Here is a 15,185-nt window from a genome sequence, read left to right as displayed (position 1 = left end):
CTCTCCCTAAGTCTATTCATGAAGATACAGACTGCCTTTGCAGTCTGTATCTTTATACTTTACCTGATCCTCTGTTCCCTGGCTGTTCCGGTGAGCGCCGCCATCTTGATGACGTCACTTGCGTTCCAGCTGTGCGTTCCAGCGTGACGTCATCAAGATGGCGGCGCCGCCGGAACAGCCAGGGAACAGAGGATCTGGTAAAGTATAAAGATACAGACTGCAAAGGCAGTCTGTATCTTCATAGATAGACTTCATGAGGATACAGACTGCATTTGCAGTCTGTAGCTTTATACTTTACCTATCCTCTGCTTCAGTGCCGCAAGGCCGGGCACCGCCATCTTGATTACGGGCCTTGCGTTCCACCGCTGGAACGCAAGTGACGTAATCAAGATGGCGCCGCCGGCCCTGCTGCACCGAAGAAGAGGATTAGGTAAAGTATAAAGATACAGACTGCAGAGGCAGTCTGTATCTTCATAAATAGATTAGAGAAGAGGGATTTTAGATAATACACAGCGATCTTGCGCTGTATAGCGCGAGATCACTGTGTGTTAACAGAGCGGCAGGCAAAGGATCATGGGAACCTTTCCTGCCACTCTGCATGATGGGAGTTTCCTGTCTCGCGCCGACTCTTTTGAAAAGAGCCGGCTCGAGACAGGAAAGTAAAAAGGGAATAATTCAAAAACGTGACAATAAAAATAATTAATTATATTTGCAAATGTCAATTAAATTATGATTTGCATCTAATTAAGGAATAAAAAATTTTTTACTTTCGTCCATGATTGGTTCTCTTTAAGGTGTGTAGTTTCCAAAATGGGGTCACTTAAGGGGGTTTTCAGGATACCAGACTTCTAAATCCATTTAAAAAAAGAACTGGTCCCTAAAAAAATCAGTTTTGGAAACTTTCACGAAAATGTAAAAATTTGCTGATAAATTTCTAAGCCCCGTAACACCCTAAAAAAGTAAAATATGTTTACCAATCTATGCCAGAATAGAAGATTGTCGGCAGAAAAAGACCGCTGGGTCCATCTAGTCCGCCCTTTTAGTATTTTCTTTCTTATTATCTTAGGATAGATATATGTCTATCACAGGCGTGTTTAAATTCTGTTATTGTAGATTTACCGACCACCTCTGCTGGAAGTTTGTTCCAGGTATCTACTACTCTTTCAGTAAAATAATATTTTCTTACATTGCTTCTGATCTTTCCCCCAACTAACCTCTCACTGTGTCCTCTTGTTCTTGAGCTCAGTTTTTTTACTAAAAACACTCCCCTCTTGAACCTTATTTAGTCCCTTAACATACTTAAAGGTTTCAATCATGTCCCCCCTTTCCCGTCTTTCCTCCAGACTATACAGATTCAAATCTTTAAGTCTTTCCTGATATGGTTTATGCCTCACACTCTCCACCATTTTTGTAGCCCGTCTTTGGACCCGTTCTATTTTTTCAATGTCCTTTTTTAGGTGAGGTCTCCAGAACTGGACACAGTATTCCAGATGTGGCCTCACCAGAGCTCTATACAGCGGGATCACAATCTCCCTCTTCCTACTGGTTATACCTCTAGCTATACACCCCAGCATACGATTTGCTTTCCCCACCGCCTGGTTGCACTGGTGACTCATTTTAAGGCTGTCAGAAATCATTACCCCTAAATCCTTCTCTTCTGAAGTCTTTTGCAACACAGTACTGCCGATGTGATACTCGGATAGAGGATTCCTCCTCCCCAAGTGCATTATTTTACATTTGGAAACGTTGAACTTCAATTTCCACTGTTTGGACCACTTATCTAGCAAAGCTAAATCATTTTCCATATTACTGACACCTCCAGGAATATCCACCCTATTGCACACTTTTGTGTCGTCAGCAAACAGACAAACTTTACCTACCAACCCTTCTCCTATGTCACTTACAAACATATTAAAAAGAATAGGACCCAGAACAGACCCTTGTGGCACACCACTTGTAACCAGTCTCTGCTCAGAATATACACCATTAACAACAACCCTCTGATATCTATCCTTCAGCCAACCACAAATCCACTGAACTAACCAGGGATTTAGTCCAATTTTCTCCAACTTCTCTATGAGCTCTTTATGGGGAACTGTATCAAAAGCTTTGCTAAAGTCCAGATAGGCGATATCCACAGCACCACCTTCATCCAGCACTTTTGTGGCATAATCGAAGAAATCAATGAGATTAGTCTGACATGATCGGCCCTCAGTAAAGCCATGCTGGTTTGGATCCATCAAATTGTTGATCCTTAGGTGATCCATTATCTTCTTTTTTAGAAGAGTTTCCATCATTTTCACTACTACAGATGTCAGACTCACTGGCCTGTAGTTACTGGGCTCTTCTCTATTCCCCTTCTTGTGGATTGGTATAACATTGGCTGTTCTCCAATCATCGGGGACATCTCCTGTTAGCAGGGATTGGTTATACAGATCTGTCAGGGGGGCAGCAATCACAGATCTGAGTTCTTTAAGAACCCTGGGATGGATCCCATCTGGACCCATCGCCTTATTCAGCTTTAAACGGGCAAGTTCAGCCTCTGAAAATACTGGAGCCGAACCCATATAACTGGAGGCAATAAAGAAGACATATTGGTAATGTGACTTAGTAACTAATTTATGTGCTACGACAATCTTTTTTTAGAAGCAGAGAATTTCAAAGTTCATAAAATGCTAATTTTTTTTTTATTTTTTATGATATTTTAATGTTTTTCACAAAGTAGTGACCAAATTTTGCCACTAACATAAAGTGCCATATGTGACGAAAAAACTATCTCAGAATCGCTAGCCTACGTTAAAGCATCACTGAGCTATAAGAGCATAAAGTGAGACAGGTCAGATTTTGAAAAATTAGCCTGGTCATTAAGGCCCAAACTAGCTGCAGCACAAAGGGGTTAAAGTACACAAAAATAACCTTAGCTTTTTTTTAATAATGGAAGTCAATGGAAAAACGGATCAAAACAGAGGCACACAAATGCATCTGTTTTTCCATCCATTTTTTGCAAAAACGGATGAAAAAAAAACAAAACGTAGTGTGCACCGAGCCTTTAGTTTAGATCTGTCATCATTGACTGTAATGTAAAAAAAAAAATTAAGTCCACTTTCCATTCGAGATGTGTTTTTTTGGACAGACAAAAAAAATGTTGCATAAACAAATTTAATGTCCGTCCAAAAATATGTAAGGGCTCGGCCACACTAGCGTTTTTCTTTGCTTGTAACGGATCCGTCCATATTAATTAAACAGATGAGCATAAACTGATGAGCAGACTGATTCAAACTGATTGCAAAATGTTCATCTTTTTTTAATGGTCCGTTTGTATTTTGGCTTAAAAAAACTGACTTTTGTACATCAGTTTGCATCCGTTTGCATCAGTCAGCATCCGTTTTTCTGTCCGTTTATTTTTCTTCTTTGGTTTCTTGCTGCTTCTGCGCATGCTCAGTGCAAAAACGGATGAAAAAAAACAGATGTGAACGGAAATACCTTCCGTTTTAGATCCGTCCTCATTGACCACAATGTAAAAAAAAACTGAAGTGCACTTTCCGTTCGTGATCCGTTTTTTTAAGCGGAAAGAAAAATACTGCAAAAACTATTTTTTTTTCCGTTTAAAAAAACGGATCTTGAACGGATTGCATGCAAAAAGAGCACAATTAGGGCAAACGGAGCACACTACCATATCATGGGAATCTATGGGGAAGTTAACGGATCCGCCAGTTTCCATTTTGCTTACTCCAAAACAGAAAAGGTAGACGGAATGGTGCCGGATGGTCAAACGCTTATGTGAACGTAGCCTAACATGCATATGAACATGAATATGATGAATTTGATGAAGACGAAAGACAAATAACATAAACGAAGCACAATAAAAACCCACTAAAATTTATGGACAGATCCGCTTGGTTAGGTTTCTCTGTCATCAAAATGGAAAGTAGAGCCAGAATTGTGCTAAAAGGCCTTAGTTTTATTTTCTTAAAGGAGAAGTCCGGCCAAAATTAATTTTTGATATGTTGTTACTTATGAAAAGTTATACAAATTTCTAATGTACATTAATTATGGGAAATGCACATATACTGCTATTTCCCTTAATTTAGTAGATCAGGAAGTGTTAGAATTCTCTCTGAAGAAGTGACGTCACGACCCAGGGTGTAATTCCTATGGAGTGTCCAGCAGGGGGCGCTCTCTATATAGAAGTCTATGGGACTTTATTGTTTCTATGGGTTTCTATGTAATGTAACGTTATGTACAGTGTGCTTTATTGAATGAATACATCTATGGAATACTTTGGGGAGCAAGGGTCCTTGCTCCCCAAAGTATTGCATAAATGTATTAATTCAATACATTCGGATATCACAGTAAGCCCGCCGCATTTCCGCCGATCCGCCGCATTTCCGCCGCACGCCGATCCGCCGCATTCCTGCCGATCCGGACCATATACATTGAACTACAGCTCCCATCATCTGCTTATAGTATGAACAGGTGATGGGAGCTGTAGCTGGGTAATGGATATGACATGCCGCCGGGCGCAGGGGGGAGCCGCTCAGTACACAGCAGCTCTCCCCCCTCCTCCTCCTCCTTCCGGGATAACTTCCGCCTATAGCACTGCTGAGTCCCTGCCTGGCCGCCGCTCTCCGCTCTCACATACCGGCTCCCGGCATCAGCGCGGACACCAGGATGCATCGGGAGCCGGTATGTATGGGGGGAGAGTGGAGAGCGGCGGCCAGGCAGGGACTCAGCATTGGTATAGGCGGAAGTTATCCCGGAAGGAGGAGGGGGGAGAGCTGCTGTGTACTGAGCGGCTCCCCCCTGCGCCCGGCGGCATGTCATATCCATTACCCAGCTACAGCTCCCATCACCTGTTCATACTATAAGCAGATGATGGGAGCTGTAGTTCAATGTATATGGTCCGGATCGGCGGGAATGCAGCGGATCGGCGTGCGGCGGATCGGCGGAAATGCGGCGGATCGGTGGGCTTACTGTGATATCCGAATGTATTGAATTAATACATTTATGCAATACTTTGGGGAGCAGGGACACTTGCTCCCCAAAGTATTCCATAGATGTATTCATTCAATAAAGCACACTGTACATAACATTGCATTACATTAGATAGAAACCCATAGAAACAATAAAGTCCCATAGACTTCTATATAGAGAGCGCCCCCTGCTGGACACTCCATAGGAATTACACCCTGGGTCGTGACGTCACTTCTTCAGAGAGAATTCTAACACTTCCTGATCTACTAAATTAAGGGAAATAGCAGTATATGTGCATTTCCCATAATTAATGTACATTAGAAATTTGTATAACTTTTCATAAGTAACAACATATCAAAAATTAATTTTGGCCGGACTTCTCCTTTAATAAGGAATACTGAATATCACATTGCAAAACATGATGGGAAGATAAACATACTCCTATCAACTGGCACTTCAGAAGGGGATGGTAACTTACTAACAGCAGAAACAACTCCTGTTGAAAGAAAAATATAATGAACAAAAAAAAAAAGCCACCAGGTAAACCATATCCTAAACATGGACTATGTGCAGCACAAAGCTTCAGAACTAAATGACAGGCATCGTCTAATTTGTGGCTGGATGCAGTATAAGAATTTACAAGGTGGCTAATTACAGTACAAAATAAATGTGTGAATGTGGTACCTGCTGATTTAATACAATATAATGGATAGAGAGGTTGAACATTAAGTAGCTTAATAAACTCTTTAGCGGATGAAAAACACAGCAAGTACAATTGCAATCAGTGCTTCCATCTCAGATGAAGAGAGGATTTGAAGGAAAAATGAATTTTTAAGCTCCTTTTATTACAATATGTGCATCCTAATCTTCCAGTATATCTGAACCTGCAGTTTTCTAATTCGCATGTCTACACTATTTGGTATAACATTAACGCCTGCTTCATACAAATGTGTAAAGTGACCAAAGTGGGCATAATCTACCTGTTAACCCCTTAAGGACGGGGCCCATTTTCGTTTTTGCATTTTCGGTTTTTCCTCCTTGTGTTTAAAAGGCCATAGCACTTGCATTTTTCCACCAAGAAACCCATATGAGCCCTTATTTTTTGCTTCACTAATTGTACTTTGCAATGACAGGCTGAACTTTTGCATAAAGTACACTACGAAACCAGAAAAAAATTCATAGTGTGGTGAAATTGAAAAAAAAACCGCATTTCTTTTATTTGGGGGAACTGTGTTTTTACGCCATTCGCCCTGGGGTAAAACTGACTTGTTATGCACGTTCCTCAAGTCGTTACGATTAAAACGATATATAACGTATAACTTATATTGTATCTGATGGCCTTTAAAAAATTCAAACCATTGTTAACAAATATACGTTCCTTAAAATCGCTCCATTCCCATACTTATAACGCTTTTATCCTTTGGTCTATGGGGCTGTGTCAGGTGTCATTTTTTTGCGCCATGATGTGATCTTTCTATCGGTACCTTGATTGCGCATATACAACTTTTTGATCGCTTTTTATTACATTTTTTCTGGATTTGATGCGACCAAAAATGCGCAATTTTGCACTTTGGGATTTTTTTGCGCTGACGCCGTTTACCGTCCGAGATCAGGAATGTGATTAATTAATAGTTCGGGCGATTACGCACGCGGCGATACCAAACATGTTTATTTATTTATTTATTTGTTTACTTTTATTTAAAACCTGGGAAAAGGGGGGTGATTCAGACTTTTATTGGGGGAGGGGGCTTTTTACTATAAACAACACTTTTTTTTTTTTTTTTTTACACATATACTAGAAGCCCCCCTGGGGGACTTCTAGTATAAGTGCTCTGATCTCTCATTGAGATCTCTGCAGCATAGATATGATCAATGAGATAGGCACTCGTTTACTTCCAGCTGCTGCAGCCGGAAGTAAACGAGTGCCGAGTCGGGGACGGCGCCATCTTGGATGAGTCCCCGGCCGGCAGCACACACGGAGATCGCTCCTCCGGGACAACGTCCCGGAGGAGCGATCTCCCCCACTAGACACCAGGGAAAGGTTGCCTCTGGTAATTGGAGGCAGTTGTCAACTTTGACAGCTGCCTCCGATTAGCTAATTAGCGGGCACGGCGATCAGACCGTGCCCGCTAATAGCGGTGGTCCCGGGCTACACGTGGCACCTGGGACCGCGGCGCTTCAAAGCGGGGCCGCTTTGAAGTGCTAATGAGGACATATGACGTACCGGTACGTCATATGTCCTTAAGAGGTTAAACAATCATTTCATAAGACCGCCTTCCCACATTACCAATTACAAATTTGTCCCAACCCATGCTCCAATATACTTGTCCTAAACCAATAAGCTTTGCATTCTACATTGCAAACCAAATACAACGGATATTTGATGGGGAAAGCGGTAAGGCTTTTGTGTTTGCAATAGAGCTGCTGGCAGTACTCTTTTTTTGGGAGGACCCAATTGTGACAGATTTTTAGGTATAAGTGAACAGAAGCTGGTCATATGCTCCCTCTCACATCCTTACTTGGTATGTAGAAATTTGGAACTTTTTGGCAGGGTAATGGGTCTCAAGGTTAACAAATTGAAGTTCATGGTTTTTAAAATCTAAATCAACAGTAGATGTGAATTTTTTTTAGTTATCATGCTTTTAGACAAAGTTACACTTACTGTCCGGTCACCTGAAGGCAGCTTTTTAGTCTTGTGGTGGTTGAAAAAAAAGAGACTAAACACGAAGTCTGGCCAGAACAGAGTGTCACATCTCAATGTTTACGTCAATTCCATGACTGCCTTCTCTGTGAGCGCACAGATGACCTGGGAAACGCTGGACTTCCTGTCAGCGGCCGTGGCAGGGTCCCATCTTGGCTGCTGAATGGCTAACATGTTACGACCCGGGTCCCTGCTCAGACCAGGAAGAAGAAAGTGGTCTGGGAACCAGAGCAGAGGACAGTGGACTCCAGCAGTGGAGCACCGAGGTAGGTGCATGTTGTTATGTTCAGCCACCTCCTCCCCGGCCCTTTTGAAAAAAAACAAAGGCCAAGCCTGGATTTCTCCTTTAAAGGGGTATTCCCCCCAAGAGCTAAACAATGTAATGCTCCCAAACCTAGCTAGTCTTACTCTCCGAGCCCTCCTGAGTACTTTGAGCTGTCTCCCATCTTTCTAGCTGCTGCCGTTACTGAGTTACACCGGGTGAGCTCCGGTCCGGCTGTACTATGGGGGGAATGGGGGGGCCGTGGGCGGCCACTGGGACACACCGGGGGCTGCGGGCTCTACTGAGGGGGGGGATGGGGGGTGGTATGCTGCACTCACAGGAGCTCCGGGTGGGGGGATACAGGGTGCGGGGCAGGTGAGCTCCAGGGGGGAAGCAAAGGGGAGGGAATGGGGTTACACAGTGGGGAGGGGGGAATGGGGTTACACTCTGCTCTCAGATAGGGAGACAGCTATCAGCTTCAGCTGTCAGCGTCTCACTGTCCTCCCTCACTTCAGTGAGCCGGGTTAGAAGCGCTAACCCAGCCTATTGAAGAGACGGAGGACACGTGATGCCGACACAGAGGGTGGGGGCCAGGAGCAGGGAGTGGAGACGGGTTGGACTGGGATTTGTTGATTTTATGCGTTTGGTGGGGGTGAATTTACCTAGATAACAGCAAAACTGTGCAAAATCCATAATAAATTGATATTGGAAAGATGGAAAGCTATGAATGGGCAATGTATTAATGCAAAAATAATTTTGGGGGGAATACCCCTTTAAGGTAAATTGCAAACTTGCTTTATAACACATCTACTGTTGCTACTAAAGCTTAATTGTGACTTTTATTGGTACAACACCAGTACCAGTACCATACTTGAGAGTTCTTCTAACGGGATAATTTTCAGACCAAATACAGTACCTACCTTTATTGCAGAGCTTGGAACATGATCTTTAGCCCTGGTCCAATTGCAATTGGGAGGATACATGGAATTATAATGACCTTGCTCCCAAAGACCCTATACTTTTTCTGTATACTCCCCACATATAAAAAGGAGTGCTCCAGAAGCTCTAAATTATCCTTTTTTATGCTGCGTTTACACAAAACGATAATTCGCCCGATCGTATGATTAACAATGTCAGAGTAACGATTTTTTTTCATAACGATCAGTGTTTAGACGGTACGATATATCGAACGGAAAATTTGTTTTGCGATCGCTTAAGCCTATTTCACACATTGGTTAAATCGGCGAACAACTGTTCACACGGAACGATCTGCGAGTTTTTTGCGAACGATCAACCACGATTTGAGAATATGTTCAAAGATCAAAATGAACGATTTCTCGTCGTTTGATCGTTCGCTGCGTTTACACTTACGATTATCGTTCGAACTTGATCATTATCATGCAAATTCGCACGATAATCTTTTTGTGTAAACGCAGCATTATTTAGCAAAATATCAGTCCCTGTAGGCCAGAAAACACTGTGGGCCACATGTATCATCCTGCGCACGGATGATTTTCGGCGGAAAGTGACGATTTGCGTATTATTTTATACGCAAATGGCCGATTTGCAAATAAAATATTCGCAAATCGGCACTTTCCGCCGAGTACGCCAGGGGGGCGGAAAGGGGGCGTGTAGTGGGCGGACTTACCATCCGTTCCGCCCAGATATACGCCGAAAACCTACTCCAGTCCTCAGCTGGCGTAGGCTTTCGGCGGTGCGCACCGGCGCTGCGGGGGCATTTTTAAGTCCGGCGTAAAAAACGCCGGACTTAATAAATGCCCCCCTAAGTGTGCTCCTTGTGTTTGTAATGGACTGGGAGTGCCCTTTAATCAAAGAGCATGTGTATTTTAAACTATGTATCACTTCACTAAATAAAATGTATAAATCCTTGTAGTGCCATTTGTTTTTGTTGTTTTTTTCTTTAATCACTGCCCAGTTCCCATTTTAAAAAGTTTAAAAAACCTTTATGGTTTTTTTACATTAACCATTCAAAGTGGTGACAAAGAAGTTTTAGCATTCTTACTACTGTTTTTGAGGCCCTAAGTGTCCCATATATGGTGCACAGCTATTAAATCTAATTTTAGAAGGGTGGACAAGAGCTAGGCTGTTTGGCAGTAGTATTTGCACAAGGACTTCCTTGTCCCATGGCCTCCTCCCTCAACGAATTTCTCATTATTTACACCCACTCGCAGGCGTAAATAATGATACAAATCTACACCTCCTTCCGAGCACGTGCAGATTTGTTGCACCAGGCGCAGGGCTGGAAGGCTGTACTGAGAGGCGTGCGCCTCTTAGTAAATACGGATGGGGAAAAGGGCGTGAGGCTTTATTTAAGACATAATTCTTGATAAATGTCGCCCAAAGTGACCAAGAGCCTTTGAAAACTGAAGGGCATTAACTCCTAGACGACCCTGGGCGTACAGGTACGTCCAGGGACGCCTACGGGTGCCCAGGGGGGCTTCTAGTATAAGTGTGAAAGAAAACAAAAATGTTGTTAATAAAAAGCCCCCACCCCCAATAAAAGTTCGAATCACCCCTTTTCCCATGTTATAAATAAAAATAAATAAATAAACATGTTTTGCATCGTCGCGTGCGTAATTGCCTGAACTATTACTTTATCACATTCCTGATCTCGCACGGTAAACGGCACAAGAGCAAAAAAATCCCAAAGTGCAAAATTGCGCATTTTTGCTCGCATCAAATCCAGAAAAATTGTAATAAAATGCGATCAAAAAGTTGCATATTCGCAATCAAGGTACCGATAGAAAGAACACATCATGGCACAAAAAATGACACCTGACACAGCCCCATAGACCAAAGGATAAAAGCGCCATAAGCCTGGGAATGGAGCGATTTTAAGGAACATACAGTATATTTGTTAACAATGGTTTGAATTTTTTACAAGCCATCACATAATATAAAAGTTATACATGTTACACATCATTGTAATTGTAACGACTTGAGGAACATATATATGAAGTCAGTTTTACCCCAAGGCGAACTGCGTTTTTTTTTTTTTCAATTTCACCACACATTAAATTTTTTTCTGGTTTTGCAGCATATTTTATGAAAAAATTCAGCCTGTCATTGCAAAGTACAATTAGTGGCGCAAAAAATAAGGGCTCCTGTGGGTTTCTAGGTGAAAAAATTTAAGTGCTATGGCCTTTTAAGCACAAGGAGGAAAAAACTTAAAGGGTTAAGTAATTTTTTAAAAACTTTTAGATTAACCCCTTGCTGCACCAAGACATTACTGAACGCGCTGCAACCCCACTCTGAACTGCCGCAATCCCAGGTGCTATATGCGCCGATCACCATGCCCGCTAATTAAGTATTTAGATGCAGCTGTCAAAGTTTACAGCTGCATCTAAATACTTGCAGTCCCTCATACCTGGTGGTCTAGTGGTAGTGGTTTTAAAAGCCATCAAATAAAATAAAAGTTTTACAAGTTACATATCAATGTAATCATAACAACTTGAGGAACATGGAGAACCAATCAGTTTTACCCCAGGGCGAACGGCGTAAAAATAAATAAATAAAAAATTGAAAAAATTGCGTAGTCTTTTTTTTTTCACCACACAAATATTTTTTTCTGGTTTCACAGCATATTTTAGGCAAGAATTATGTCTGCCATTGCAAGGTAAAATTAGTAGCGCAAAAAATAAGGGCTCATCTGGGTCTCTAGGTGGAAAATGCATGCGCTATGGCCTTATATACACAAGGAGGAAAAAAACGAAAGCTCAAAAATGAAAACTGGCTGTGTCCCCTAAGGGTTAATAAAATATCAGCGCTAGAATGAGAGACAATGCTTTCCTTACCAGAAGTATACGTCCTTGAGAGATGAAAAAATGACCAGTAGAAAATATATTTAAGGTAATAAGACCAGATTCTTCATTTGACTCATATACCTAAAACAATAAAATAAACATTTTAAAAACTTTTTTCTTTTACACTTTTTTTTTTACAGTTGAATCTGCAATTAGATTGCACAAACTGATCAATGATATGCATTAGCATAGCATTGATCAGTACTATCGGTGATCTCTTCTCATAGATCCACATAAAGTGCTTTTTCCCTGCACTTACTACTGCATCAAGGCTTCACTTCCTGGATAACATGGTGATGTCACAACCCGACTCCCAGAGCTGTGCGGGCTGTGGCTGCTGGAGAGGATGATGGGAGAGGGATGCTCAGTGTCCCTCCAGTGCCCCGTGTCCCTCAGTGTCCCTCTGCCATCATCCTCTCCAGCAGCCACAGCCCCCACAGCTCTGGGAGTCGGGTTGTGACATCACCATGTGATCCAGTGAAGCCTTGATGCAGTAGTAAGTGCAGGGAAAAAAAGCATTTTATAAGCATTTCCCATAATAAGTGTATATTGGTGATTTGTATAACTTTTGGGGGGCAATACAATACTTCAAATTTTCACCGGACTTCTCCTTGTAAAAGAGTTTCCTTCTGTACTCAATAAGTTGTTTTGCAGCCTCCCTCACTTCTTATCTGCACATTATCAGACATCAGTCGTCTTCATTACAGAGAAGCAAAGTGACAGGTTTGCTGAGTCCCATTATAACCTATGGAGGGGCCAAGAGGGATAAGTGAGCAGGAAGAGGACAGAGGCGGCCTGTGCAGTTTGGAGACTGTGTGTCTGGCAGGGCTGTGGAGTCGGAGTCAGAGCTAGTTTTGGCTGGTGTCGAATTTGGAGTCGGAAAAAAAGGACCGACTCCAGCTTTAAAAAAAATCTTTAAAAAATTTTGAATTGAGTTTTGACCATCGATATATTTTAGGAGCAACATTCTAATAGGACAGTGGCCCTATTAGATAAGGGTGGTCAGGGAAAAGTTGTTGGTCACTATTTGGCAGTTTGTTTCTAAACTGGAAGAGTCCATTGTGTGGGGGGAGATCTGTGCTGTTCACTTCCTGGATGCTGGATGAGTAGCAGTGTAATATGAAGATATCCTGTGTAATATAGAGGAGGAGGAGAAGACATAAGTAGTGAAGCAGTAACCTCTGTCCTCAATGTGGTGTTTTTCTTCAGTGTTCTATGGCTGCAGCTGTGTGTTTGTGCGTGCGTGTGTGTGTGCGCGCACGCACTATAGCTGCAGCAGGCTGTGTGTGTGCTTGCTATGGCTGCAGCAGACTGTGTGTGTGTGTGTGCTATGGCTGCAGCAGGCTGTGTGTATGTGGCTGTGTGTGTGGGTGTGTGTGTATGTATGCTATGGCTGCAGAAAGCTATGTGTGCGCTTTGGTGTGCCCCCACAGTGACCCCTCTGTATCACTATGTGTGACCCCCTGTATATCACTATATTACAGGGATCTGGCATTATTAGCAGTGTTTCTTAGTGTATGGTGAATATTAGTTAGAAACAGGAAAAGACCACCTGCTCCATCTAGTCTACTTCTGAGTTGTTCAGAACATAGAGGCTGGAGACTGGCTGCATCCACTGCAAAACACAACAATCACTGACCTTAGGGAGAACAGCGAAAAAATCCAATGGAGTTAGTGATGCACGATGCACCGAAATATCGATACTAATATCGATATTCGGGGCAAAAAAACGGTTCAGTACCAGGATTTCCTGGTATCGATACTTTATGTTAAGATGTGCAATAGCGCAGCTTAACATAGAGTAAAGTGCAGAGAACACGGCCGGCGGCTATCTGAGCGCTGGCCGTGTTCTCTGTGTGCTCCCCACCCCCAGCGCGGCTCGCCAACTCCTTCTCCATGCTGCCTGGTCCCGGTGTCCTCTCTCTCCCCCGCGCGGCTCACCAACTCACCAGTTTCTGCTCCATCTGCATGCTGCCCGGTCAAGCAGGTCAGTGAGCCAGCGTGCCACAGCACATGTGTCACGGCCGGGGGTTAACCCCACACTACCCACTGGCCGACCCCTGCAACCTGCGGGGGCCGCCCAGGTACGGCATGACGCTGTCACTACGGAGAGGTATTCATACTGGGCTGCGCTCCGCTGTGACTCCCGGCCCCCGCACACAGGCCGCAGCCTCCTCACCACGGGACAATCTCCAAAGCAATCGGCTGCTGCGTACGGAGCGGCTCAGATGCTGCTGAGTGCTGACACTTCACAGCGGCATCTACACAGTTACACCGGCTATTTAACTGTGTAGATGCCGCTGTCATGTGTCAGCAGCATCCGAGCCGCTCCGTACGCAGCAGCCGATGGCTTTGGAGATTGTCCCGTAGTGAGGAGGCTGCGGCCTGTGTGCGGGGGCCGGGAGTCACAGCGGGGAGGGAGGGGAAGTGACGCCGGGACCGGGCAGCATGGAGCAGGAGGTGAAGGTTCTGCTCCACTACAACTATTACTATCCCCAATGTACTATACTAGTGCTGGGTCAGCACTAGTATAGTATGTTGAGGATAGTAGTTGTATAGCTGGGTCAGCACTAGTATAGTATGTTGGGGATAGTAGTTGTATGGCTAACATATAGCACTAGTATAGTATGTTGGGGGTAGTAGTTGTACAGATGTGTCAACCATACAACTACTATCCCCACTATACTATACTAATGTTATGTGTCAGCCATACAACTACAACCCCCAATATACTATACTTGTTTTATGTGTCCGCCATACTAGTACCCCAACATACTATACTGTGCATCTGCCTTACTACTACCCCCAACCTACTATACTGTGCATCTGCCATACTACTACTACCCCCAACATACTATACTGTGCATCTGCCTTACTACTACTACCCCCAACCTACTATACTGTGCATCTGCCATACTACTACTACCCCCAACCTACTATACTGTGCATCTGCCATACTACTACTACCCCCAACATACAATACTGTGCATCTGCCATACTACTACTACTACCCCCAACATACAATACTGTGCATCTGCCATACTACTACTACCAGTAACATACTATACTGTGATTCACCTATACTACTACTACCCCCAACATACTATACTGTGTGTCAGCAATACAACTACTACCCCCAACATACTATACTGTGTGACAGTCATACTACTACTACCACCCCAACATACTATACTGTGAGTCAGCCATACAACTACTACCCCCAACATACTGTACTGTGTCAGCCATACTACTACTACCCCCAACATACTATACTGTGTGTCAGCCATACAGCTACTACCCCCAACATACTATACTGTGTCAGCCATACTACTACTACCTCCAACATACTATACTGGGTCAGCCATACTACTACTACCCCCAACATACTATACTGTGTGTCAGCCATACAACTACTACCAAAACA

At 43.3% G+C, this 15,185-nt stretch overlaps 1 protein-coding gene across 2 annotated transcripts in view; it reads right to left on the bottom strand.

Moving 5' to 3' along the window:
• REC114 (REC114 meiotic recombination protein) overlaps positions 1–15,185 on the bottom strand; it is a 109,081-nt gene that overhangs the window by 87,947 nt on the left and 5,949 nt on the right. For both annotated transcript variants that reach the window (XM_069981129.1, XM_069981119.1), the window contains exon 2: positions 11,753–11,842. In XM_069981129.1, the coding sequence (XP_069837230.1) occupies positions 11,753–11,842 (90 nt within the window). The remainder of the gene's footprint in view (positions 1–11,752; positions 11,843–15,185) is intronic.

Source organism: Dendropsophus ebraccatus, chromosome 1 (assembly GCF_027789765.1).
Source record: "Dendropsophus ebraccatus isolate aDenEbr1 chromosome 1, aDenEbr1.pat, whole genome shotgun sequence".
Classification (NCBI taxonomy): Eukaryota; Metazoa; Chordata; class Amphibia; order Anura; family Hylidae; genus Dendropsophus; species Dendropsophus ebraccatus.
This window is presented reverse-complemented; position numbering and strand designations above follow the sequence as displayed.